The sequence below is a fragment of the Passer montanus genome, unplaced genomic scaffold (assembly GCF_014805655.1).
Source record: "Passer montanus isolate IOZ18808 unplaced genomic scaffold, ASM1480565v1 scaffold43, whole genome shotgun sequence".
In the NCBI taxonomy this organism is placed as follows: Eukaryota; Metazoa; Chordata; class Aves; order Passeriformes; family Passeridae; genus Passer; species Passer montanus.
In genome coordinates this window covers 4,833,187-4,859,776 of record NW_024369151.1, presented here as the reverse complement: position 1 = coordinate 4,859,776, position 26,590 = coordinate 4,833,187, and the positions used below count along the sequence as shown (strand labels likewise).

Below are 26,590 nucleotides of genomic sequence, written 5' to 3'. Positions count from 1 at the left end.
GTTATCTGGAATGAGGCATGGGATCAGGGTTTCAGAGTGTACTTCACCTGGTGTTGGGGATTTTTGCCATCTGTGTTACTGCTGCAGCAGTTAATGAATGCAGTGCTGCACTCCCTTCTTGTGTCCTCCAGAATTCATACCCAGGCACTTTCCTGGAACCACTTCCTTCCTTTGGAGTGCCACACAAAATGAGTGCAGAGAACATCCTCTGATGTCAAATCAGAAAATGGTTTGGGTTGGAGGGACCTTAAAGCTCATCCCATCCCACCCCTGCCATGGGCAGGGCCACCTCCACTACCCCAGGCTGCTCCAAGCCCAGCCTGGCCTTGAACATTCCAGGGATGAGGCAGCCACAGCTTCTCTGGGCAGTGTTGATATCCCAGAGTCACAGCTTCATTTTATTCCAGATCTTAGGTAATATTTACTTTTATTCTCCTGGTCGTGGGCTTTCACACAGAGCAGCTCCCCCTGAGTTTTTGTAGTGATTTACAGCTTGAACCTGGACATTCAAATTCTCCATGGAAACCAATCTGAAAGTATTGCAACCTGTCTGAAAGATCAATGAATTGGCTCCCAAAAGGGAAGTTCTAATTCAAAGTGATCTTTTTCAGAACTAATAGAAGGGGAAAATTTAATTTACTGGTAACTAGAAAATAATCATTTTGCTGGCTACTTACACCTACAGCCCTCAACATGCACAGAACTCTAAATATGGATCATCTGTAGGAGTATTTGGCTTTTATTGGGCTGAATCTGAGGTGATTGCATTACTTAGGGAAGGCAAAGTCACCTGAGGGATGTGATGTTCATATCAAATGTAAAACCTTTAATACCAAAGACTTCAGTGGGGTTTGTTTAGAACACCTTTTAAAAAGAAGTTATTATAGCCTCCTTTTCAAATCTGACTTTTGTTGATAGTCTTTTTAAAATTCCACTGACTTTATGCTCCAATTGATTTTGTATAGATTTTTGAAGTGGGGAGAAGAAGAATATTTAATTAGAAGCTTTAGGAGGAACCATGTGAAGTCAGAGTCTCCTTTGCCTCATGTTTGAGGTTATAATTTTTGTGGCTGGAAAGGTCTGGGCTTGATCAGTGCCTGATTCAGGAGAGCATATAGCAAAATGAATTTTCAAGCATTTGGGAAGAGAAAGTTGGTTGTACTTTGAGTGTTGTTTATTTGAAAGGTAATAAAGGATTTGAAATACTTGACATGCAAATTGAATTAATGGCAAATCACAGAGAGAGGTCAAAAGTCCCAAACTAATAATGTATAGCTTGTAATTACCTACATTTTGATTCTGCTCTTATAGAATTGAAATAATTCATTCCAGTGCAGTTAAGAACGGAATGTCAGGTAAAGAAATACTGATATTCACACACAAGCCTCCTGTTTTCCAGAAATGCAAAATCATCATAGCATTAGCAATGGGAATATCCAGAGTTCATTCAAAGAGGTGGATGAAGGGTTTTATCCCATGGGACACGAGGACATTGACTCAGCCCCTGCACGTTCAGACTCCAAGTGCCTGCATGCTCCCCAAGGGAGTGGAGCAAGAACTGATGCACGCCAGGACTCTGGAGCCACAGAGGATATGGAAGAATTGAAACAAAGAGTTAAGAATATGCAGTCTGAGCTTGAAAAGTACAGAATGTTCCTGCTGCAGCTGCAGGGCTCTGAGCAGCTCTTGTTCAGTGGTGTTTCCAGTGGAGTGGTGAGGGATGCAGGCCTGCCTGTGGAAGGGTTTGGCACACAAGTGCAAGGTACAGCCATGGAAGGAGTCCAGACATCCTCTGGTGTCCCTCAGCTGGATTATGAGATCCACACCAAAACCTGGGATTCTGAGTCTCTGCAAGCACCTGATGCATGGGCAGCACAAAACCTTAAGGAGCTGCTGTTGGCCAGTGAGGCAGAAGTTGACAAAGAGCAAGTTGTGAATGTGCATCTTGATGAGATGTATCATCTTCAGAGCAGTCTGAGAGCAACATCACCATCCAAGTGAGTAAAACTGCTGCTCTTTGAGGTTCCCTTTGGTAAACAGCAATACCAAATAGCACAGCAAGGTGAGATGAGGATAATTTTATTCACAGGTGTTGTTACAGTAAAGGCTAAATTTCACTAACATTAGCATAAAGGAACTGAAATGTTTTGTTAGAAGACCCCCTAAGTACAGAACTGATAAATTCGTTCTGTTATCTCTGCCAGACACATCTGTCTCTCCCACACCTCAGGCCCACAACTCTCTCTGCTGTGGGAGATCTTCTCTGGAGCCAGTTCAGATCTCAGGTTACCTGTGGGACAGGCTCACCTCTGTCATCAAAGCACCAGTCTGCATCACTCAGGATATCTTCAAGTGCCAAGTGTAGGGAAATGGAGCACCCCATTTAAGACAGAAATGTTTTTGTGGGCAATGGGCTGGCAGATTGGTGCTGGCCCTTCTGTTTGAGTGCCCAGACTTGATGTGTAAACATAAGATGTTCACGCTCTAGTTCCAATTTATTTTGCAGTTGAGGGCTGTAATGCCTTCCTGTGAAGGATGTGAGAGGAGATAAATATAGAATTAATGAATGAAATTTTATAGCATAAGCTCATAAGCTGGAAAATCATTTATGGGAGACTGAAAATACCAGTCTTGGCATTTTGTATGAGACTTGGGGCAGCATTTTGGCTGCATATGTACAAATTGCAAACATACAATGGGGGATCGTAAGAGTGAGCCTTTTTTAACATCCACCCTCCTTTTCTCCCTTTTAAATATTGTTATTGTCCTGAGGGCCTGCAGAATACCAGAAATTGTAACAAGGAAAGGCATTCAGCCTTGTGCCTGTCTTCCAAATGCTTGAGTGGAAATATTTGGAGACAGTGAGAAAGCACCAGCATGGACTATTGTGTGTGTCTGAGGCTCACTCTTGTAAAATACAGTGGTGTTACAGAGTCCATAGAAATTTACACCCCTTGAAAATATACCTCATCCATTTTACAAAGAAAGATCTAGCTGTAAATTAAGGGATGGGACCCTGTGGATCACTGTAAGGTTTTTATGGCCACTGTCTAGGACAATGTCATGAGTGACAAATGACAGACCCCAAAATGAGTTATGCATCTCTTCCTATACAAATGACAGTAAAAATGCTTTAACAACCCACATCACCATAGATTTTGTTTGATTCCCTGCATCTTTTAACATCTTCTCTCCTTTTTTCCCTGCTAATGGATGATTGTGGAGAAAGAATTCTACCTCTGGTACAGACAGTGGCAGTACAAAGGGGATGCCTACATTTGCAAGTGTAAATTCAATGAATAAATTCAGTTGATCGGAGTTGAAATTTATATCCTGGCTTGTGCAGTACAGTAGTTTGGGCACCACAGTGATTGTCATTGTTTCTTGCAATGCAGAGATGTGGAGGATTTTCAGACTGGGTGAAACCAGCAGTTCAGAAAGTCCAATAACTGTTTTGGCAGGAAATAAAGTTTCAGAAAAGGGACAGTTGTCTGCTTCCATAGGGAGTTAAGAAAACCACAGAAGACCAAACAAAAAAAAAATCCCCAACTAGTCAGGAAAAATATGTGTATTCTTGGAAACAATTTACATGTATCACTCTTATTTAGTTTAATTTGGCACCTCTCCTGCTATCTATGTTCTTTCCAAGCAGGCCATCAATTCATCCCATTAGTTTTGGCCCATTTTATAAATGATGCAGTTAAGTGAAGGAGAATAATCTCTAAATACCAAAGTCAACAGGCAGAGACAATACATCTCTCATTGTGGCTGTTAAAAGCATTTTAAAACCAAATTGAGCCACATAAAATTATAGTTTAGGAATATAAGCTTAATTCCCTTTTTATTTATACTTAAATGTCATTTATGGCCAGCAAGCTTTACAGCTAATTTCATTTTCTCAGATATGATTCCTTGGTTCATTCCCAAGTCCGGGAGCTGTCCTTCCAATGCCAGCAAATCAAGGAGATCCGCTGTGGCTGTGCCACCTACCACGAGCACCTCACCAGCCTGGTGAAGGCCTTTGAGCAGCTGCTCCAGGCCAGTGATGTTGATTATGATGTTGCTGAAGGCTTCCGTGAGCAGCTGAACCAAAGTGTGCTGCTGTTTGAGAAACTGGAAATGAAATTCCTCTACGGTGAGCAGCAATATTTTGTGCATCTTGTCAGATAGATGAACGCCCTCAAAATGGGAAGGATTTTATTTGCTTGTTGGTGGAAGGAAGCCTTCCTTGCTGTTGGTTGCTTTAGGATGGTTTATGGGGAGGACTGTGATGGAAGGTAAGATTTTTATGATCCAAATCACAGAATTGGAAGGGAGCTCTGGAGATCATCCAGGGTCACCTGGAGCCGATGCCACAGGAACATGTCCAGGTGGGTGTGGAATATCTGCAGAGAAGGAGACTCCACACCATCCCTGGGCACCTGTTCCACTCTCAATGTGAAGATCTTCCTCATGTTGAGGTGAAACTTCCTGTGTTTTACTTTGTGGCCATTGCTACTTGACTGGGTTTTGTAGCTGTACTCTTTATTGATACCTGCTATTTGGTATTAACACAAGCATATTTTAACTGTCCAAAAAAATAGGGGTTATATAAAAGTTTTGTTGCACATAGCTTCAGGGTTTCCTGTTTCAGGGAACAGCCCAGCTGGGGACATGAGTTAGTGCTGGGCCTGGCAGTGCTGGGGTACAAGTTGAACTCAGTGATCTGAACTCAGTGATCTAAGATGTCCTTTCCAACCTAAATTAATCCATGATTATCCTAAGGGACCTGCATCTTGCTGCCTGCTAGTCTGGCTGGTGGAGAAATGTACACTGCCTTTCATAAGAGAGCTGAAATACAACCATGTTTTGGAAAATGAGCATCACAATTGACACTTGGCACTAGAAGGAAGAGTATAACCTGCATACTCCCTTCAGTCTGTAGTTTGGAGAAAGTTAGCAGGAACGTGATGGAAAAGGGATGCTGTTGGGAGGAACAGCAAGCAAGACCTTTTCCTGGTGTCACAAGGGCTGCTCTTGCTGACCCAAACAGCCAGAAATTCTTCACAGATGTCAGCTGCAGGAGCAAAACCCTTGAGGTGCCTGAGCTGGGGACCTGACCCTGCCATCCTCCTGGAACTGGCTCTGGAGCTGCTTTTGCTCAGCCCCGTTTGGGGCCCAGCCACAACATGATCTGTGTTCTGCCTTTCACTGCAGCTCGTGGCAGGATGTTGCAGTTTTGATTGCTCATATAAAGCAGCTGTATATGAGAAAAAGGTATTACAACCTTGTGTCACAGCAGGGTAATAAAAGATTGAGTGTATTCAACGATTTCGGTGGCTACAGAGATTCCTTGCATTGCAAATGAGAAGACTGTAGTGAATAAACATTAAATGCCTTTAAACCAACAGATGGTATCCTATATACTATGAAAAGTCACTGACAACTGAGACAATTCAATATATCTAACACAATGGTGCTGCATTGAATCACACATTAAAGCAAAATGATGTTTGTAGGGTTGTAAAGAACATCCAGTGTACTAAGAATTGACTGTAAAGAAGAAGCATGAGCAGCTGTCTGTCTCTGCATTTCCATCCTGACCTTCAGTTCATTCCCCTGAAATTTCAGCTGTGCAACTCTTCCCTGCCACTTTTGCTTAATTGCACAAAAATTTTAAAATAGGGGGAGTCAAGGTGACACAACCAAGCTCTTATTTCTTTATTCAAATTAGTGTCTGGGTCCAGATCTCTTGCACTGAATTGTGCTTGTGCTCACACACAATTCCACAGAGAATGTTGCAGGCAAAATCCTGTGTGTGCTCCTTCATTAAGGATGACTGGTTAGCCTGATTCCAAAACAAGCACAAAAAATCCAAGTGCAACAGAATTGTTTTTATAGAAATGTTATTGAAGAAGTAAAAACATGCGCCTGTAATCCTTTTGCCATGTAGCACAATTATTTCAAATAGGTATGCTAATTAAAACACCAAGGCTGTAAAATCTGGCATCTGTGGTCCCTGATAATTTTTTTGTGAGTTCCAGTGCAAAGCTATTGCTTTGTTGCTGGGCTATAAATGATTTTGCTCATGTACAGCATTTGACACTAATACATAGTGTGCTAGTATCTGTTGACTCCTCTAATTTCTCTTTAATTTACTACTCTGTATTTAAACAGAGTAAGATGGAGGGGGAAAAAATGTAGTTCTGAGTGGAGGGGAAAAATTGTAATTCTCAGTATGTGTTTTTAATCAGCTGTTTCTGCTTTGCAGGAGAATCAATAGGTACAGAAGTCACTATACTTTATGAATTAGCTCAAAGGTAAGAGTGCAACTGAATATTTAGCAAAAATATGATTGTTTCATAGGCTGATAAGGATACTCCATGTTTTGTAGCATGTTTAGCTGTTTGGCAGTGCTTTGCTTATTAATATCTATTTTGTTAATAGAACACCCATTGAAAACAGATTAAGGCTTTTTTCCCCATTTCTCACCAAGCAGGTGAGGTACTGAAAGAGAAACACTGTGCCACCAGGATTGTTCTTTTCATGAACAAAAATAACCATGTCCACAATCCACTGTGGTGCATGCTGAGGCATTATCCAGCTGCAGGTGCCAGGGGGGACAGTCCCTCCCTGTGTCCCCACGCCCTTGGGGCTGGCTCAGGGTCACTCCAGTGCTGAAGTTCATTGTCACAGCACCTTGATGCTGAAGGTGAAGAGAGCAGGTGTTGTTGTGCTGTGTTTGTTGGTTTTCTGCCAGCCTGGCACTCTTCTGTGCTACAGAAATCCTCAGCTCCCTGTTCAAGGCAGCTTGAGGTCCCCTGTACACAAAGGTGACTGTCTGGTGCTGCAAAATACAAAGTAGGCTGGAGGGCCACTGATTGTTCCTGCTGACTTCAGTCAGCTCTGAATATCAGTCTTGATACAGCCTCTGATGTGGACTTGGTGGCATGGTTTTTCATGCCCTGATGCATAAATTTACCTGTAAATTGGTCTAAACTTGGCATCCTCTGTTCACTTTCTAAAGTCATAGAATAACTTTTATATTTTAAACCATTTTATTTGTCACAAAAGGAATAATGAGAAGAATGCCACCATGTACCAGCATCTGCAGGATGAGTCTCCTGTGCCATCTGCTCTTCACAGCTCATCTGATTTTGATTTGTCAGAGAAGTCTCCTCTTGGCTCACCTGAGCACAGGCACGACCTGGAAGGCCAGCACAGCACACTGCCACTTCTGCCAAGCAAGTTTCCTCCAGGTAATGTTTTTCCCATGGAAGATTTGCTGGATATTGGGAAAAGCTGATAAATAACACACAAGGGAACTAATTAAGAAATAATGAAGAATGTTTGTCTGCCTCAGCTTTCCAGTTCCTTGCATAATCATTGCAGTTTCAGTGATAAGGCACACAGAGATGGCAGCCATCTGAATTACCCTGTTTGAGGCAGCATAAAGTGTGTTGTTTGTGTCCTTGTTGTTTTAAGCTAGCAGCTTTTACATTGCTCCAGACACTCTTTAAACAGACAAGTTATAAGGTGAAAATAGACAATTGTCAAGAGATTATTATGTGAAAAAGGAGAGATTTTCCAATTTTATAGAAGCCAGTGTTGTGTTTCCTTGAGAATTGTTAAGTGCTGCATAATTAATAAGTGGTGTCATGTTTGACCTGGATAGTTCCACTAAACACAAGTGATGCTTGCAGTACTTTATCGGCAGCAATGAAAATTTAATAGCTGAGCTGGCACATCCTGTTCAGGGAGAAATATTGCAGAGTAAACCAGGAGTGTGTGACATGGATAAACTGACACATCACACGCTGACAGGTAGAACAGATCGGCTCCTGAGGAAGGATGAAACTTGCAGCCAGTGGAAGAAAAATTGTAGAGTAGCAAAGCAAGAAGGAAAAGGTACAGTAATGAAACTTGATACAGCAGATTTCTTTACTGTGGAGTGCATTGTGTTAGTCAAAGTCAAATTTCTCTCTGAGTTGCTCTGGGAGCTTCCTATTGTTGTAAGGAAAAATGTGTGCTGGTGGTGTGTTGAGCCAGAATGTGGAGCTGCATTGCAGACCTTTGGATTCTTTCCTCAGTACAGGGAATGTTTAACTAGATAAAACTGTTATCTATTCCATTTTTGTAGGAAGAAGAAATCTGAAGAGCGTTAAAGTTAAAAAAAGAAAAAAAAAAGTTGAAGTTAAAAAGTTCAAGCCTTAAAGTCTTTAAGTTAGAATGCAGAGTAGGAGTTGTCACTGAATGCATGGTTTGAGCACTGTATAGGAAAAGAGTGCTGTGGAGTCAGATATTCAATATCTGCCATTTTTAACAGCTCTGTGTCATCTTCTAGAATTAACACCCATTAGATTTGACAAGAGTACATAGTGTAAAAGAATACAATCATCTGCTCTAAATAACAAGTGGTTTCTGTCTTTATTTAGAGTTATTAATGGAACATCTACAAGAAATTAGAATCCTGAGACAGCGTTTAGAATACTCCATAAAAACTAATGAGAGACTGAGGAAGCAGCTTGAGAGACAAGTAACAGACAAGGAACTAGATCAAGGTAAGAATTCATTTAATGAGAAACTGAATCCATCTTTTCTGCTGAGAGCCTGAGGGATCAAATGCCACTGGAAAGGTTTAGAGCCATTGTTCTCTGTTCTGGTGTTCAGCATCTCTGAAAGCCAAGCTATGAGGTGGATTTAAAACTTTTCACAAGTAGCCAGCCTTTACTAAAGATGCTTTTGCAATACCTTTTGAAGCACCCCATCCCTGTATTTTTGTACACTTTGCTTCACTCTCCTTCCCACCTTTTCCCCCATAGGAAAATTGATTAATATGCAATATTACTCTGACTGGAAGCAGGTAATAAATACAGACATACTTTCCTTTTCCTCAGTTCCACTGGTATTGACATAAGATTCATTATGTTTTACATCATCCCCATGATCCATTTCTGTTGTTGTTTAAATGGAGGCAACCAGCACATGGCATTTTGCTTTCAGGGATAATTTACAGTGATGGAAAGGTGGATAAAAAGCATCCATTTCATTTGTGAAGTATTTACACTGCTGGAAAGGCATTCTGTGCTTGTGAAATAACCACACTGAAACACTTCCAACTCTTTTACAGCTTCATAAAGATTCTGGCAAGGGCATCCATTAATGCAGTGAAAGTATATTTTCTTTATAAACTGTCTTAAGCTTTCCATCTGTCTTCTTGTTGCCTTAGCACATCTACCAATGTGTGCAGGAGAAATTTGGAAAAGTAAAGGAAAAAAGCAGCTACATGTTAGAACAGCTCCTTTTTGTCACTGTGTTCTTTCAGTTCTTGTTTCTCTCAGTATCAAAGATCTCTTTCATGCTATCAGATATGCACATGCTCTCTTGCTAGTGAGGATCCTTTTTCCTGGTAGATGAGCTTTCTTTGACTTTTGGTGTAAAAAGAAATCCTGAAGTGAAACTGAGAGGATTCCCAAGGGCATGTGGGAATGGCCTTAAGCTGAAGGAGGGCAGGTTAAGATGGGATATCAGGAAGGAATTGTTCCCTGGGAGGGTGGGCAGGCCCTGGCACAGGGTGCCCAGAGCAGCTGTGGCTGCCTCTGGATCCCTGGCAATGCCAAGGCCAGGCTGCATGGGGCTTGGAGCAGCCTGGGACAGTGGAAGTTGTCCCTGCCATGGCAGGGAGTTGGAACTAATTGAACCTTAAGGTGCCTTCCAACCCAAACCATTCTGTGACTTGCATTCAACATTTTTGCTTTTAAGTGAATGTCCTTAGTTTGTTTTCCTTTAAAACACAAGGCCAAGTTGTTACATACTTAATTGTTTATGGCAACCTGCTAAATTCATGATATTGAATTGTTTGTTCAACAGAAGTTATTGCACAGATTTATTCTTGTCTGATAAATATTGTATGAATGTATATACACACATCTGCCCACTGTTCTTGCCATGTTATTTTTAATATTTAGATTCTTTAAGTATTTAAATGCCTCTGGGCTTCCAGTATCCTATAAATGGCTCAAATGCTGGTAATGACTACATCATTCCTGTAGAGCTGAGGCTTGCAGTGCAAGTGGAACTAAAATAATTGCTTCAATAGTTTCAAATGTTAGGCTTCAAAATAAAATCAAAGGTTTAATTTTGAGTGTCCTAGGTTTCAAATGCTCTTAACAGCAGTTAACATGAAAAGGGAGTTTGTTTGCTTTTTTTAACCCACAAGTAGCTGATGTTTCTACTCAGACTTTTTGCAGCTTTTGAATGCCTTTATTTTGCTTTCCCTGGAAGTGAATATCTCCTTCCCCATTGCTGTGATTTTCAATAGTGCCTTTCTTTCAGTCAGTGTTTCCTTTGAAACCTTCAAGGTATGCTTCCTTAGCACTCACTTTTTCAGCACAAAACAGAATGAAAACTCAAGTGTATTGCAATTGTGGGCCCTGATGCTCCACTTTCCTCTGGTTAGATGGACCTTTGCCTCTGTGGAGAGAGTAATTGATGTCAGCAGGGCTCTGCACAGAAGTAGCAGTCTCAATAGTGGGTCAAATTGTGGGATTGTGGCCCTATTACCACTGGCTCTACATTATCCCTTATTATGTAAGATAACCAATAGTTATATTCTAAAGCCTTTCAGTAGAACTGCAATAGCATAACTTTTCAAATAGGATAAAGCTGGGTGATGGGCAATAAATTAAATTAGAATCAAGATGAGACCATCAAGCTTTGCCACTTCAACTTGGATTGCTTTGTTACAGTCTGAAAGGAGAAAGCCTTTTGAGTTCACATAGCTGCCTTAACTCTTTAACATATAGATAGTAAAATGCCATTAGTGCCAGGCTTCCAGAGCCTTTGAGTCTTTCAGCAGTGACAAGAGGTTCATATCATGGCACACTACATCCCAGTTAGGTAGTGGGTAAAAGCTTCAATTGGGATTACAATAAAATGAGATTACTCAGAGGAAGTGCAGCACATCAAATTGAATTGAACTGCCAGAGCTGAAAGGCATCCTCCTCATACATTCAGCTAATTTTTTTTGCCAGCTGGTTATTTCTCTATTAACCAAATAGTTGACACTCATGTACTTATCTCAGGCTTTAAAGTGTGGGAGAGCTGGGATAACCAATCAGCTGAAAAATCCTTTTAATTCTGGTGGGTCCTGAAGTGTTTTAGTGACCATGAGAAGGTTACAAAGGGCAATTACAATGACTTGACTTGCATTTCAGAGGCAGCACCTTGAGGGTGGGATGTGGCACTTTGCAGGCTGTGCTGCACCACTGCACATCACTGGGAATGACCAGAGCAGTGCATTGAGGATTGCCTGGGCTGGGGTTTAACTGGCTGGGTACAGGATTTAACACTTAGAGTCACTTGGTAGTGCAGTGAGATCCTCAGAGCAGGATTCATCACCCTTATGTTTGTCAAAGTAAGGCATTTAATTCCTGCCAGTTACCCAGAGCTTCTCGTGGAGGCACTGCAGGGAAATCAGCCCTTGGAGGACAGGGGATCTCATCCTCAGAGATGTGAGGAGAGGAGACACGGGGTGAGCTGAGCTCTGGAGGGGCCTGTTCCTCCCCAGGGCTGCTGATGAGTGATCAAGACTGGCTTATTTATGTAAACGTTAGAAACACGGATTTAAGAGGGATAAATCTTCATCCCTGTGATCATAAGTGGGCTCTGAGTTTGTAATCTGAGGCCAGGACAGTGACTCCAGCCTTATGCTCCTGCCTGTGTGGTAAGAGATCTCTCAGCAGACTGTTTACAAGCCTCCCTGCATTAACCCCTGTGGATTAGCTGGTAGAATCCCATTGTTCTCTCACTAAATACAATGGAGTATGAGCAGAGCAAGACTAAAGTACATGGTAAACCCTCCTACAGTTTTCTTTTCAAATCATAGCAATGTCACAAAATACTCCTGCATTTTGTCCTGTTGGGATTTTAGCTGATAGGTAAAGACTGCCAGGGATAATTCTGCAATTTTAGTAATGGCTGCCCAGCAATGAGAGGCACTTGTGCTGCACAGGGCTTTGGATTATTTGGCATTAACCTGAGCTGCCTTTTAGCCTGTAGTGATAACCTTCAAAATATATAGGGGAGAAATAGCTTTTATAGCATGTTTTTCTGCAATTTTTTAAATTGTTCTTGTCTGGAAAGTTTAATCTTTAATGACCTAGAGATGACTCATAAATCATCTTTTATGTATATATTTATAGGTTCTGCAAACATTTTTATCCATGGCTCAGAGCAGCATAATTCCCTGACTTCTGAAATACATTTCCTGAGGAAGCAAAATCAAGTTCTGAATGCAATGCTAGCAAAAGGATCTAGAGGTAAAAATGTAAACTGTTCTTTACAGAAGTAGCCTGCAACTCATCCCAGATCAGAAAACAATAAAATATTCACAGTCCACTCATTAAATTGACTTTACCATTCTTTGCACCCCTGAAATTCCATGCTCAACCATAAGCATTCAAGCTGGGATTAGCAATAATGGAGTAGCAGCTGGATAGTCTCTGAAAAAGCTGATTTGGTTAAAAATCATAGCCTTAGTTCACTGTGGGCATTGCAGACACCTTGTGTTTCTTCTTGTTTCAGATAAACAGAAGGAAAATGAAAAGTTAAGAGAATCTCTTTCTAAGAAGAATGCAATCATTGAGCATCTTCACGAGGACCATGAATGCATGAAGAAAGAAAACGAAAAGTTGCAAAAACAAATTTGCCAAAAGGAAGATGAAATCAGATACCTGACGTGTCAAATTTACAGCAGTCGCAATGAACTGAACAGGTATTGATTCTGTCCACACTTAAACATTCATTTAGAGAAGAAGTTGTCAGGGTGACAGGCATCTGTTCAGCCACAGCCATTAATATTAATGAGGGGCAGGGATATATTCAAAAGGCAAGGGAAGAATTGTGAAGGGAAAGAGGAATGGATTTTAGATTTTAAAAAAAAAAAAAAATCAGAATTTAACTCGGCTGTTTATTTGGACTTAACAGGTTGCAAACAGACATTAATGTAAAGCAGCATCAGATCTCTGAGAATGAGAAGCTGCTGCAGTCGCTGCGGACTGAGATCAAGGTGTATGAGAAGCTGGAAGAAGCAAGAAGGAAGGGGACAGGTACAAATGCACAGCTGGCTCTGTGCCCTTTGCCCTTGCACCTCTTCCCTCTGAACATGCTCTTGTCAAAGGCCAGGAGGCCTGGGGCACTGTTCTTAGCTCCTGCTTGTGTCTGCTCTGCAGAGAGCTGACAGCCTGCTGCTCAGATGCTTTCTCCTTGAGGTGACTGCAAGCCTGAGGTGTGTTAGATGTTGACCAGACAGCCCCAAGATTCCTTTAGCTTTTTAGCTAAGCTAAAAACCAGAATTGAAGATTTAGTAGCTCAGGCTGGATGAGTTTCCTGGGGATCTTAGATATTTACTTGTCTTCTAAAATCCTGCTGCTGCATCCTTGCAGGTCCTGCTTAGCCAGGTAGCTTCTGCTTTCTCTTGGCTGAGGGTGGGGGGAGAGGCTTCTCCCTGGGGATGGCAGAAGTGTTGGCACTGCTTGCTGAATGAGGTGTTAATTTATAACTTCATGTCCACTTTGCTGTCAATGAAAGTGAGAGGAGGACTGTAGCTCACTATAGAGTTCTTCCCTTGGAATGAAGTTGTTCCACCACATAGCTGTTGGTGTGCTGAGGTAAAGAGTGGGATGCTTTCATTGCTGAAAAGCCATTACACATCCAGCAAATTTCCCACTGGAAGTTCTTAAAAGTTGATTTTTTTTTCTCCCTGCTGCTCAGTGTTATGCCCTGCTGCCACTGGTTTTGCTGCCTGGCTGCAGCAGAAGAGCCCTGTAGGCTCCAGGCTTTGAGGCAGAGCTGGCTCAGGGGTGGAAGGGATTCTCCTTGCAGAGCTCCTGATGTCATTAGAGAGTGGCGGCACCCTCCTCATGCAGCTGAGCCCCTTCCCACTGTCTGGAGAACACCCTGAACAGCTGGATTTCAGCAGGAAAGAATGCATGAGTTGTTTGTGTACTGATCTCTTTCTGTGAGAAAGCAAACATAGCCCTTGCTTTTCTCAGGTTCAGTTTTGTTCCTCTGGTTGCCAGGTGATCACTGTTTTCTTTTTCCTTTGGTGTGTAAAATTAAACTCCCAGTTCTACTCCATCCCTCCTCCACACTCTGATATTCCCCATTCCTTTTCCTTTTCCCCAGGCTGCATTACTGCACTTCACATTTTGTAAATCCTCTTCATTCTACTTTTATCTAATTTTTTAGCTTTTGGCATGAGACATAGCAGCTCTTATGGACAAAGTTCTCCTTGCAGAGCTCCTGATGTCATTAGAGAGTGGCGGCACCCTCCTCATGCAGCTGAGCCCCTTCCCACTGTCTGGAGAACACCCTGAACAGCTGGATTTCAGCAGGAAAGAATGCATGAGTTGTTTGTGTACTGATCTCTTTCTGTGAGAAAGCAAACATAGCCCTTGCTTTTCTCAGGTTCAGTTTTGTTCCTCTGGTTGCCAGGTGATCACTGTTTTCTTTTTCCTTTGGTGTGTAAAATTAAACTCCCAGTTCTACTCCATCCCTCCTCCACACTCTGATATTCCCCATTCCTTTTCCTTTCCCCAGGCTGCATTACTGCACTTCACATTTTGTAAATCCTCTTCATTCTACTTTTATCTAATTTTTTAGCTTTTGGCATGAGACGTAGCAGCTTTTATGGACAAAGTAAAAAAAAAAAATTCAGCCCTCTAAATCTTTCAAGGGTAGAAGCAATTAAGACATGCTTTTTTTGTCAAACCATTATCTTAATGCTGTTTGTAGTTAAGTCTTAACATTCAGGATAGCACTGGCTATAACTTACTTGCTGAGTGTTCTGGTGGATAATATTATTGTAATTGTTAGAGATGTTTGTATTTCTTTTGAAATTGTCTCAGATTCCAGATGTGATGCCTCAGAAGAATTCCAGAAAGATCAGAAAAATCCACTTGATTTACACGAACTGCTGGCTGAAATCCAGAGCCTGCGAGTGCAGCTGGAGAGGAGCATGGACACCAACAAATCTTTGCATGAAAAATTAGAAGAACAGCTTTCCAAAGGGAAGAGAGAGGAAGGGGGCCCAGTGTCAGCTGTTAATATCAACTGTGTGTTGAAGGCAGGCTCTGAGCCCTGTGCAGGACTGGATGGTACTGTGCTCTGGGTGCTTTTGGGTGCTGCAGAACCTCTGCCTCTTACAGCCTCAAACATCAGCAGCTCTCCTCAAATCCCTCTGCTGCTAGAGCTGGGTGTGAAGGGCACACTGCACTGTCCTAGAGCAGCCTGTGCTTCCTTTGCATCCAAGCAAAGCAGAGTCTCTGGGATGGGAGGATGCCTGCAGTAAATTGCCATAAATTCTGCTTACCTGGGGGGCTCTTTTTCCACTGCTGAGCTCTATAGTGTTTGCTAAGGGTGAGTGTGTATTACTCAGGAGTGATCAATAAGTGCACTAAATGGGCTCTGGATAAATCAGTTGTCCCCTCTTTGCCCTTGAGGTATATTTTACCTTTATTTCAATCACTGTTAAGTGATGCTGTTTTAGCAAATAAAGGGAAGTGTAATGTTTACACCCAGGGTTAGGTTATTTTTCCAGTATTGATGTACATGGGATGCAGAGGGCACAAGAATCTTCCTCCTTAAAGTGCTCTGCACAGTAACAGCTTTCCATACATCCAGAGAAAACCACATGGACCAGAAAGAGTCCTTGCCATGTCAGCAGCTAAGTTTTTTAGGTGTGCTTTTCTCATAGGTGTGTAGGGAATGTGGAAGTTCTGAAGGAGGAATATAGAGACAACCTTTAGTCTGGTACAGCTGACAAGTGTCCTATTTCTTGTGGAGTTAATAGGAAGCTTATATTTGTTAATAATATGTGTTCATCAGAATGTATTTTAGATTTTTTAACTATGCTTTGATTTTGGGAGATACCTAGAATTTGGATAGATGCTCAGGTATAAAAGTAGGTAAATACTGGAAGATCCATGGCATGATCCTAGAAAAATCAGCTGGTTTTCCCTGCTTCCAGAGGCCAAGTGTAGCATCAGGAATAAAAGAGTAGAAAAGATGGGAGGGTTTTTTAAATCTAATAATACAGCTTTCCTTCTCCCTTTTTACATGTAGAAAATCTCTGCAACTGCCCTGCTGCCAGGAGGAACAGTGGTGAGCTGCAGAAGCAGCAGAACAGAAACTGCATTTCAGCAGAGAACCCAGGTACACCTCGCCCTGTTTAACAGCAGTCAAGTACAAATTAATTAATTTTTTTTTTGTATGAGGATAAAAAACCAACCCGATTTTTCTGTCCCAGGTGCTCAGGCAGCCCCTAAGGGTGAGGGGGACAGTGCCTCCCTGTGCAGCAGCACCTCCAGCAGGACGTGCACCCCGCGCCTGGTGCCCGGCCATCGCATGTGGGCGGACAGGAACGGCCGGCACGTCCTGGGCCTCATCGAGGACTACGATGCCCTGAGGAAACACATCTCAGAGGGGCAGCAGGTGCTGGCAGACATGGAGATGGCTCTCAGAGGGGTCACTGGCACCCAGCTGCAGGAGCCTGGAGTAAAGGTGAGTTTGTCTGGGTCTGGATTGAAGGCACTTGAGATGGTAGTTCATATTCGGACTGAAGTGTTTATTATTTCTTATCAGTAAAACAGCCTCACTACTGTGAGTTTGGCAGCGAGGCACAAAATGGCTAAGAGTCTTGTTACAAGGTCTTTTAAGACTAAACTATCCAATTAAGAACCAACACCTAGATTATTTTCCCTTTTAACCAAATGACTGATCCCAAAGAGCCCACAATGCAGACTTTGCTGCCCAATTACAAAATGCCACCCAAACCCATGAAGAAGAAGGAAGAAGAAGCATGAAGAAGAAACTCAGGACAACACCCTGTGCCCTCCAACTTGCTTCCATCCACAACACACTAAAGATCCCAAAACCTAAATTTCTCACCCAGTGACACACCTACACTACTCTCTATAATCTATTTCACACTTTTCTGGATTCCAGTCTATCTTGAAGTCTAGGAAACATTCATTCTCCATGAATGAGGGTCAAAGTCAGTGCTCCCCTGGGGGTCAGGGCACCCCAGAGCAGACAGAGAAATATTCCTGGTGCTCTGGGTTCCCACAGGTGAGCCCTGAAATCCTATAAAGGAGGGTGGATTTTACCCAGAGGTGGAAAGTGGTGTGTAGGGAAGAACTGACTGAATAACTCAGGACGCCTCAAGCTTGGCACAGTCATCGTCTAGATGGACTCAGTGTGATTCAGAGGTAGTTAATTCTAGGCCTTTAAGCAATCTCACTTTCAGTTTTGGCTTTAAATGAGGTAAAGCTGCTTGGTTTTGCTAGGGAAATCAGTGTTTGTTGTGCTGGAAGTGATAAAAACCAAACAAAAGCAGCAGCAGAAAACCCCAGGTAAAAATCTAAAACGCTGTAGAGAGGGTTTAAACTAGAGGTGTGTAAAAGTAACCTAGGAGTAAAAATAATTAGGATTTTCATATAATGAAGGCTTGAGATAAACCCAGGAAATATGAGACAATTAAAAGAAATGTGATACAGAGCTGATGAAGTTCTCCCCTTAGATAAATTCAGTCTTTTAGTAACACCAGGTTATAACTGTACATTAAAGATTGATGTATGCTGGTGAGTCTTGTTTCATATTATATTCGTATTTCAGGGAAGATTTTTTAATATTTTTCCACTTTCTGGTTATCAGTTGAACATTTAACAATATCATAAGCTAGTCCAAAAACTTGAATATTTTATTGATGATCAAATACTGTCTTCTAGGGCTCAGAGTGTCATCCTTTCTTCATTCTCTGACAGTGTTAGTACTCATGGTGTTCTTGCTGCAGTCTTAAGGCTGCTTAACCAATAAAATGTTTATTTTTTCTGGAATAACCTCATTCCTTTTTGTCTAGAATAGGAGAACTAGTTAGTGTTTACTTCTCCCAATTTTCTCTTATGTAATATTAATTTTTGGACACAGTTAATGATGGCATATTTGGGATGGTTTGAAAAGACACATTTGCCTACGTGCTTCAATTAAAGGGAAGGAACAATCAGTGCACATCTGTGGCATCTAATAAGGAACTAAGAAACTTAAACCCCAGCAGGAAGGGCCTGGATCAGGCTTGGAAAACAGCAGCCAGTGGTAAAAATAATGAACCACTGGCATGGAGGGTGCTCAGAGACACTGACTGGAGGCAATTTTGAGGATGGATTATGCCAATGTTTAAAAAATTCCATGTAATGCTTTCCTGCCTTGGAGAGGGAAAGGAAACTAAGTGTCTAATGAAGGTCCTTTTCACCCCTATGATTTTATGATAATATAAATGCTGTAAAAAGCATGCTTACTGCTCTTCAGAAAACAGAAGGTCTTAACTGCAGGGATAAATTTGTGCTACTTATTTTTGCAGTTATAATTAGTGAAGCTGTTGAAGGTGCAGTCTGCAACAATTCTGAAAGTCTTTTTGTGATATCACATGTGTGCTCACGCAGTCAAATGATGCCTGAATGACACTTAAGACTCTCAGAAGTATCATATATTTCCCAATGACCTAGTTAACATACTGATAATGACTGAAAAAGTGATCTCTCTAAGTTTTTAACTTGTTTTGTTGGTGTAAAGATAAAAGCAGTAACTTTCACAATTTGCAGTTTCCTATCAAGCCTTACATCACTGAAGTTTCAGACTACTTAGCAAATGGGATATTTTATGTGACAGGAGGATTCTGGTTTGATAACAATGCTAAATAAATATTCAGATTGTATCCTGCATGGGGCAGGAACTGCAAATGCCTTTTTTTCATTACCCTTCCCCCTTCTGTAGCACCATTGCTTTGGTAATTCATTTGCTCCCCTCACATTCTTTCCCTCCTTTATTTCACATTTATGCAATTTCTTCCATTTGGTTTCTCATCTGTCAGCAGAGGAAAACATTTTATGTGTACCCTGATAGTTATTTTAGCATTAAATGGAACAGTTTAAAGGGTCTGCTAAGGAAGAAACATCTGTATTGCTTAAATTGATGTCTGTAATCATTGACTTTCAAATAACATGACACAAAATGCAAATGAAGAAAGAAGAGTGTTGCCAAGTGTTACCATGTGGCATAGCAAATCTAGTAAATATAATCTATTGTTAATCATGGTTATTGATTAGGATAAATCCCCTCCCTCACTAAATTCTCAGACAATACATAATTCAGCAGCCTTTGTTAACTAACAGATTAGTTTTTATGGCACACAATGGCTGTGTACATTATCTTAAATATGAAATCACACCAGCTGGATTAAACCCATTAATTAAGATTACATTTTCATAATGGTCTAAGTATAAAATATAAAATATCTCTAATCCTGTGATACAGGTACCAGAACAGGCATCCCTGCATGGCTTTTCCACGAGCACTCACACAGTACAGCAGATTTTGGAAGAGGCTGCACGTTCCCTGAAGCTTCTCTGGAGAGTTTCTCTTCCCCTGAAAGCTGCTCATGGTACTGCTCAGGGCATTCAGGTACTGCGGGGCTTCAGCTGGGCTGAGCTGGGGGTTTGGGGTGGCTTTTTGGGCTCTGGGAATGTCCAAAATTTACAGCAGTTACAGATGTGTCATTTTGGAGAATCATGCCCCAGTCTCCAGCCACGTGGATTTAGTGTAAGGCTGAGTATGTACTGGTCATGTTGTATGGTACTTTGTAACAAAAATGGAATATCTAATCCTGTTATGTGAGATCCAGCAAGCCCAGGAAAGTGGCAGATGCTCCACCTCAACAGGAAAAGGTTTGGGCTCCCTGTTACTTGAACCAAATTCAATTTGATTCTGTGTGTATTGGTAAGAAGAGAAACATCAGCAACTTTGATGTAATCTCAGCTACATTTTCTTTTATGTTCTTGATGCCAAAGTGGTAAAAGAAGATTTTGTAAAAGTGTGACAAAACCCCAAGACATGTTTTATAACACTTTAACTAAAAAGGATTGCACTATGCAAATGCATAAAAGTAAACTAAATGAGGAATGAAATATCTCTGCTGTCAGAATACCACCACTCAGCATTGAAACTGTTTCAAACCCTGGCTTTAAAATAAATCTAAAGTGATTTCACTGAGGTTTTTGTATGTGTTTATTAAGGGAAGCAGGATATTTCTGACAAAACCCTCAAACTTTGGGAAAACAAACATTTTCTATACAATTTCATAACATTTTGATGATATTTTTTAGCGTCCTTAAATATATAAAATCACAAAAGCAGTGGGAGTGAAGTTTGCTGTCTGATACATTCACTGATGTTTCAGCTGCAGATTTGGGATGCCTTGGCAAGAGTGTACTTCCATTTTTATCCTCATGTGTGTAATCCATGCAGACAGCTCCCTGCTGGCCTGGATTGCAGGGATTGAACATCTCTCACCCACACGGGGCTTTCAGGATGTGGGGGATGCTTTCCTGCTTTCCTGTCACTGATCTGAACCTTGATTTGGATCAGTCACTTCTGCAAGGCTGATCTTAATGTGTGTGTGGGGGTCTGAATTCCCAGGATGCTCCTAATTAGAGCCTAATAGAACTTTTTCTGGAGTTTCTTACCCAACACCCCCTGATCTTAAGGATGTTAGATTGCTCCTGATGTCTTAAATGCAGAATATGCAAGAATCTCTCTTTCTCTTGAAGTTTGGGTTCTAAAATATTCTGAGTATTCAGTGCCTTCTCTGCAGCCCCACAGGAGTTGGGAGTAATCAGTTCTTCTGCAGAGATAAATAGTGGGGGCAAATTCCAGAAGTTTCATCACTTAAAAAGTGGCACAACAAGAAAAAAAAGTCCAAGCTTAAATCTGCACAAGGACCCAAATCAGTGACACTGGCAGATGTGCCAGGGCTTCTCACAGTCCTGTTTTACAAGTCACTGACCACAACTTTGTTGGGATTGCTGGTGAAAACTGAACCTTAATAATGACACTGTCACATAATTTTGCAGGTAAACTGTCCCAGTGCTTTTTAACCCTGATAAAACAGCATCAGCCATTGACAGAACACAAGGAGAAGGCTGGAATTCTGAACCTGGCACACAGGACACTGATCCCTTGGCACTGGCCTTCCTTATCTTTTCTAGTTTAGAGCAAAAATAGGCACCAGTCTAATAGACTTTCCTCAGCCTAATTGAAAAATTACTTGCACTAAATTCCAGCTAAGAATTGGAGTCACAGAATCTCATGTTGTGGGGGATGTGAAGGAGGAAGGACAGGACTCAGTGGTGGTCCTTCCCTCTTTTGAGTTACTGGTACTCCAAGGAAGCTTGAGGGTACTTGCACAAAAGTACTGAGCAATTCTCAACGTAGAAAGTACTTTTAGCCAGTAGTTTAATATCTTACTTTCTTCTCTCAATTTAGGATGAAGGAATGAAAGCAGAAATCTTTAGGTTACGTAAGAAACTATCTGAGCAAGAGAAGAAGTTGCACAGCACAGTGAAACGCCTGCACTCCACAAACCAGCTGAAGGAGAACATGGAGAAAGTCATCATTGACCAGTGTGAGTGTGTGCTTTAATAATGATTCTGATGCTGTTTCTGTAGGCTGTGGTTACCTTTAAAATTGGTGTTCCCTCGTGTGCTCCAGCTCTGACAGACAGGCTCAGGCTGTGCTGAGCCTCATTCCAGTGGTGGAAGTTGCCCAAAGTACAAAAGGCTGTAGAGAATTTCATGGGAAGCTGTTCATGGTTTTACACAAACAACTGATAGTGTGTCAATCCATGCAGCTGCCACTAATTCCTACTTGGGTTATTCCATTTTGGATACTCCTGTTTCTAGTTTACAACAGCTCTGGACAGAGGCAAAGTTTCTGTTTGCTGTGAACCTTTTCAGATGAAGTTTTTGACATTGTCAAAATTGTGATTTTGCCTCAGTCTTAATAAATGTGGAGTTGGGCTTTTACATTTTCTGAGGTACTGCCCTGCAAGGAGCTCTGTCAGTGCTCTGCACCAGACTGAGAAGTGCAGGAGAACAAGCTCAGAATAAGGGAAACAAAAGCTTGCTATGAGTATTTTTTTAAAGAAAAATTAGGGCATGCTGTGGAATTGTATTTACCCTTAGTGACCCATGACTAGAAAATGATCTGGAAACATGAAAACAAGTGGGACATAGGGAGTATTTTAGCTGTGTCAAGCCAGGTGTCTGTTTGAAGAGATTCATCTCTGCTGCTTTAGACTTTAATCACCCACCAGAAGAGATCTGAATGGAACTCTCCTCTACCTTCCTGCTACAGCAATATGTGTATTGTGGGAGGAGGAGTTAATTTTCTTCTATAAAGAAAAGAAAAATTAAAAATATCCATTCTTGCCTCCTCTGAAGTGATGGGACTGAATGGCTCATTAGTCCTTGCTGGAGTGGCACTTGTGTTATCACTAATTAATCCAGACTGGAAAATTTTCCTCACCATACAAAGTTATAGAAATATCTGTAATATTATATGTTACTCAAGTCAGTTAAATGGAATGTAGAGTGATAAATGTTATTTTGCTCCATAGCCTGTAATTTTTATATCTAAGGCCCATATATCTTCTGCCTGCAGATTTTTGTTGTTTCAAGCATTTATGGGCTGGTGTTTGGTCACTTCCTCCAAAATTGCTATATTATATGTGTACAAATTACTTGTATTAAATCATAAATAATATTTTGTTCAGGTTGTAGAGCCAAATAGCTCAGTTTGGGGTTGTCATGTTAAAATCCAAGCTATTCTATTATGTCTTTCCAAATAATATCCCTGGGGTAGATTGACTGGTCTGGTTTGTCCAGTTCCAGTGTCATTTCAGAGCTAGGCTGGGTATAAATCAACAGATTTTACCCTTAGAGCCAAAATGTTATCCCTGAACCATCTCACCCACCCACACTTCCCTAAAGCAAACAGTGCCTGTTGCCCTAAATTTGCTCACTTTTTTTTCTGTGCATTCAGCCTCCTCTAAATGAGGTGCTGAGAAACTGAAACCTGCATTTTTTGAAATCTCTGTAATGCAAATCTCTGCTTGGAGAGCAGCAGCTGTGCCAGCAGTGGCACAGCTTCCAAATTCTCATCTTTGGCTGAATTTAAGAGTTTTGATTTAGAAAAATCTAGTTTGCCAGGTGAAATGAGTTTACTAGCAGAGCTCTTCTGAGCAGTGACCACTCTGCCACACAAAGAGACCTGGATGTGATTTTCTGCAAGTTTCATTGATTATGGGAATTATGGATGTTGAGTCGCCTTTGTCTTAAAAGAGCAATTTCAGAAATGTTTCTAATTTGCATCTGTACACAAATTCCTGGTCAAGCCTACAGCAAAACTGAGGGACCTCCTGAAGCTACTGGATTTTATCAGGCTGCTTCCCTCAGTTTTGAGATTTTTTCCCTTCTCCTTTTGCTAGCAAGAAAGGAAAAGCACTGCAGTGGGTGACCTTGCCTGCCTTCATTCTGCACACATCCTGTTACCTGCCTGCTCCAGTGAGGATATTCAGGTTCCCTCTGTTATGTAGCTGAACATTCCTAAATATATTTAGAGGCAGAGACTGGAACATTCTTGTGGCTCAGAGTCTTCTGTGCTCTCTCTGGTGAGAGAGCTCATTGCTTATAAACCTCATCTGAACCTCTGAGCATGGAACAATGCAGTGCCAAATTGCAGTAATCTGCCAGGGGTGTAATTATCTCATGACAGCTCTACCCTTGGAGTTGTTGGCTTCTTATTGTTGTAATGAAAAATCTTTATTATGGTTAAATTGTTTATTTTTGAGACCGGAATATCAAATTGGAGATTGTGAGTGGTGCATTTCAGTACTTACAGAACTGACACAGATTAGAGACTCACATCTTTAACTTGACATTTCTAAATACCACTTGTGTTTGGAAACACCCCCTCCTCCATTCACAGGTCTCCTGCTGGCCCCACAGAGACAGACTGGGCTGGATGAATGGAGAAAACCTGGAACCCTTCAGGGCAGGCCACTGCTTTTTGATTTCCCCATGGCTCAGAGAGGTTGCTTTGTCCTTGAACTGACTCCTTTTGCCACCTGTCCTCTTCTCCCCCTCTTAACTGCCCTCCCCAGCCCAAACAGGATACTTAAAGGATCAAACTGGAGTTAGACCATGCACTGTCTCTCCTTAAAAGGAACAGAAAATCTTCCTGTATGACTTGGAGGGAGGGCTGAGTGTGGCAGGGGCTGTGCAGGTCTGGGGGTACACGCAGTGCTGAGCTTTGCCTGTTCCACGTGGCAGAAAAACTTCAAAAACCACTTCCAGGATGCTTAGGTTTGAAAAGCAGATTGTGGAGCACAGGCCAGCAGCAGGGAATGACATTCCAGGGGTGGGCACTGCTCTGGAGCTGCAGTCCTGAGGGAATCCTCTGCTCAGACATTATTTCATGTTTGGTCGTAAGACAAATACAGGGAATTCAGAAAGACTTGCAGTATTCTTTTTAATCTCCTCTTTCTTTCCAGTGGTTTTAACACATGATGTCTTGAAGAAGGCTAGAGGAAACCTGGAAGTAAGTAAAATTTTTGCTTGTATTGAATTCCTTGGTCTCTGCTAGTCAGAAACACACAGTGCTGTGTCAGGAGTATTTTGCAGAATTAGTCTGATTTGCTTTAGGTTTGCTACCTAATCAAGCCTGGGTGACAGCAGTTTAGTGTGATAAATAGCCTGCTGTGTTTGATGGCTGAATTAAGGGTTTTATGACTGACCACATAAACACCTAAACCCTCTCCTTCCTGATGCTTTCTCTAGATTAATATTCATGTCTGTCATCATCTCCCAGCAGTTCATTTCCAGGAGCTCACAGCCTGATCACCTGCCTGCTGCAGAGACACCCTTGTTAAAAGCTGGAGCCTGTGTTAGGCACTGGTGGTGCTTTTATTTTTTTTTTTTATTTTTTATTTTTTAACCACACACCCAACAGGGGCAGCTTTTGGCAGCAGCTCTCTGCTGGTGCAGGGAGTTCAATCCCTGGGAGTGTTTCAGGAATCCCTGCTCAGATTTGATTTCTCTTTTTCAGACTTTTCTGAAGGATGCAATGCATTCTGAAATCCCAGCCTTCCCCTCTCACCCCTCCACTCTGAATAACTGTACAATTCCAGCCCCTCCTTACATTTTCTTCTCACCTTTTCCATGCATCCCTTCTCCCTCCTCCCCATCAGCATCTCCCTCTGCAGCTGCTGTGCTGTTCTCAGCCTACCTGAGCTACAAAGTGATGACATAAAACAATCTTTCTGCTCACAGAAATCTTACCACTTTAATTTGAAGATCTGATGAACACAGCAGCTCCTCTTTGCACATCCTTGTGCAGCAGGATGGGGTTGGGATAAATTGTGGGCATTGAAGTACTGTACAATAATTATAATTATTGCTTTTCTAACCAGGTTCCACCAGCTGAGAATCAAAAATCACCTTCCTACACCAGCAAAAAAAGGATTCTCTGAAGGAGAAAGTTCTGCTAACAGAGACTGGTTTTGTGAGTGGTGTTTGCTTTGTGCTGCCTTAATATTTATTGATGTAAAAAATGTTTGTTCAGCTATTTTAATGGAATCAGCCTTTGACCAAAAAAAAAAAAGGACAAAAAATGACACCTTTTGGTAAATAACTTATTTAACATTTTCTGTAATGTAAAGATGGTTTTTAATATTTATTAAGAAGCGAGGTACTGCAGGTATTGAGGAAAAATCCAGATTTTTTTAAAAGTTGGCACATTTGAAATTTATATTTATACTTGCCATGTTGTAAAACTATTTGTAGTTGTAGTCAAACAGGTCCTGAAAGAATCAAGAATGTGTTCCACCTTCCACTGTTTCTCTCCTGCTAAAAGAATGTAGGTTAAAAAAAAAAACCTCTGCCAGTTTTCATTGTTTTGTAGCAATGTGAAAAATGTTAAATATTTTAAAGCATTTTAACCATCTCTGGAAGGTTCTTCTGGAAGCTGTCTGATGCTGGGCTTTGTGTTAGGTACTTAGATTGATGGTGTGTCTGAAAATGTTACTTAAAATCAGACAATTAAAATGAAAAATAATCACAAATGTGTTTGTGTTATTTTGTTTAAAACCTCAGACTTCAGGCATTACTGACCAAAGCAGCCACATCACATCATTTATTTCCTGAGTGGCACAAAGTGAACTGGGAAAATAGTTCAGTTTAGCATTAACAAGACCATAATTTGAAGTGATTTTTGGTTACAAAAGCAGAGTTTGTGGTGCTAGCATGACTTTATTGAACTGATTTTGCACAACACACGATGCTTTTCCCCCTCAAGCTGATGACATCCCCATTGCACAAGGAAATTTGCCCTTGGCATCCAAGCACTGGCACTGGGAGATCCCAATACAGGACTGGGGTTATATTGGCCCTTGGATTTTGCCTTTTTGTAATGGCAAAATTCTGAATTTGTGCTTTGAGGGTGGGGAGAGCTGGAACTTCACCCACCCCAGAGCTGGGGCTGTTCCCTGCACAGCACATGGGGGGAAAGGACCTGAAATCCCATCCCACCCCACCCTGCCATGGCACGGAGCCCTTCCACTGCCCAGGCTGCTCCCAGCCCAGCCTGGGACCCTTCCACAGCTTCCAGGGCCTCCCACCCTCACAGGGAAGAAAAGTTTCCTCATATCCAGTGTAAACCT

At 41.6% G+C, this 26,590-nt stretch overlaps 1 protein-coding gene across 9 annotated transcripts in view; it reads left to right on the top strand.

Annotated features, from left to right (window-relative positions):
• Positions 1-25,993, top strand: part of CDK5RAP2 (CDK5 regulatory subunit associated protein 2) — a 71,759-nt gene extending 45,766 nt beyond the window's left edge. For all 9 annotated transcript variants that reach the window (XM_039720139.1, XM_039720138.1, XM_039720137.1 and 6 more), the window contains 15 exons: positions 1,400-1,997; positions 3,903-4,135; positions 6,251-6,299; positions 7,054-7,238; positions 8,415-8,540; positions 12,183-12,299; positions 12,565-12,754; positions 12,967-13,088; positions 14,889-15,137; positions 16,105-16,194; positions 16,289-16,542; positions 19,351-19,497; positions 21,358-21,496; positions 24,425-24,471; positions 25,343-25,993. In XM_039720139.1, the coding sequence (XP_039576073.1) occupies positions 1,400-1,997; positions 3,903-4,135; positions 6,251-6,299; positions 7,054-7,238; positions 8,415-8,540; positions 12,183-12,299; positions 12,565-12,754; positions 12,967-13,088; positions 14,889-15,137; positions 16,105-16,194; positions 16,289-16,542; positions 19,351-19,497; positions 21,358-21,496; positions 24,425-24,471; positions 25,343-25,402 (2,606 nt within the window). In that variant the 3' untranslated portion in view covers positions 25,403-25,993. The remainder of the gene's footprint in view (positions 1-1,399; positions 1,998-3,902; positions 4,136-6,250; positions 6,300-7,053; positions 7,239-8,414; positions 8,541-12,182; positions 12,300-12,564; positions 12,755-12,966; positions 13,089-14,888; positions 15,138-16,104; positions 16,195-16,288; positions 16,543-19,350; positions 19,498-21,357; positions 21,497-24,424; positions 24,472-25,342) is intronic.
• The last annotated feature ends 597 nt before the right edge of the window (positions 25,994-26,590 follow it).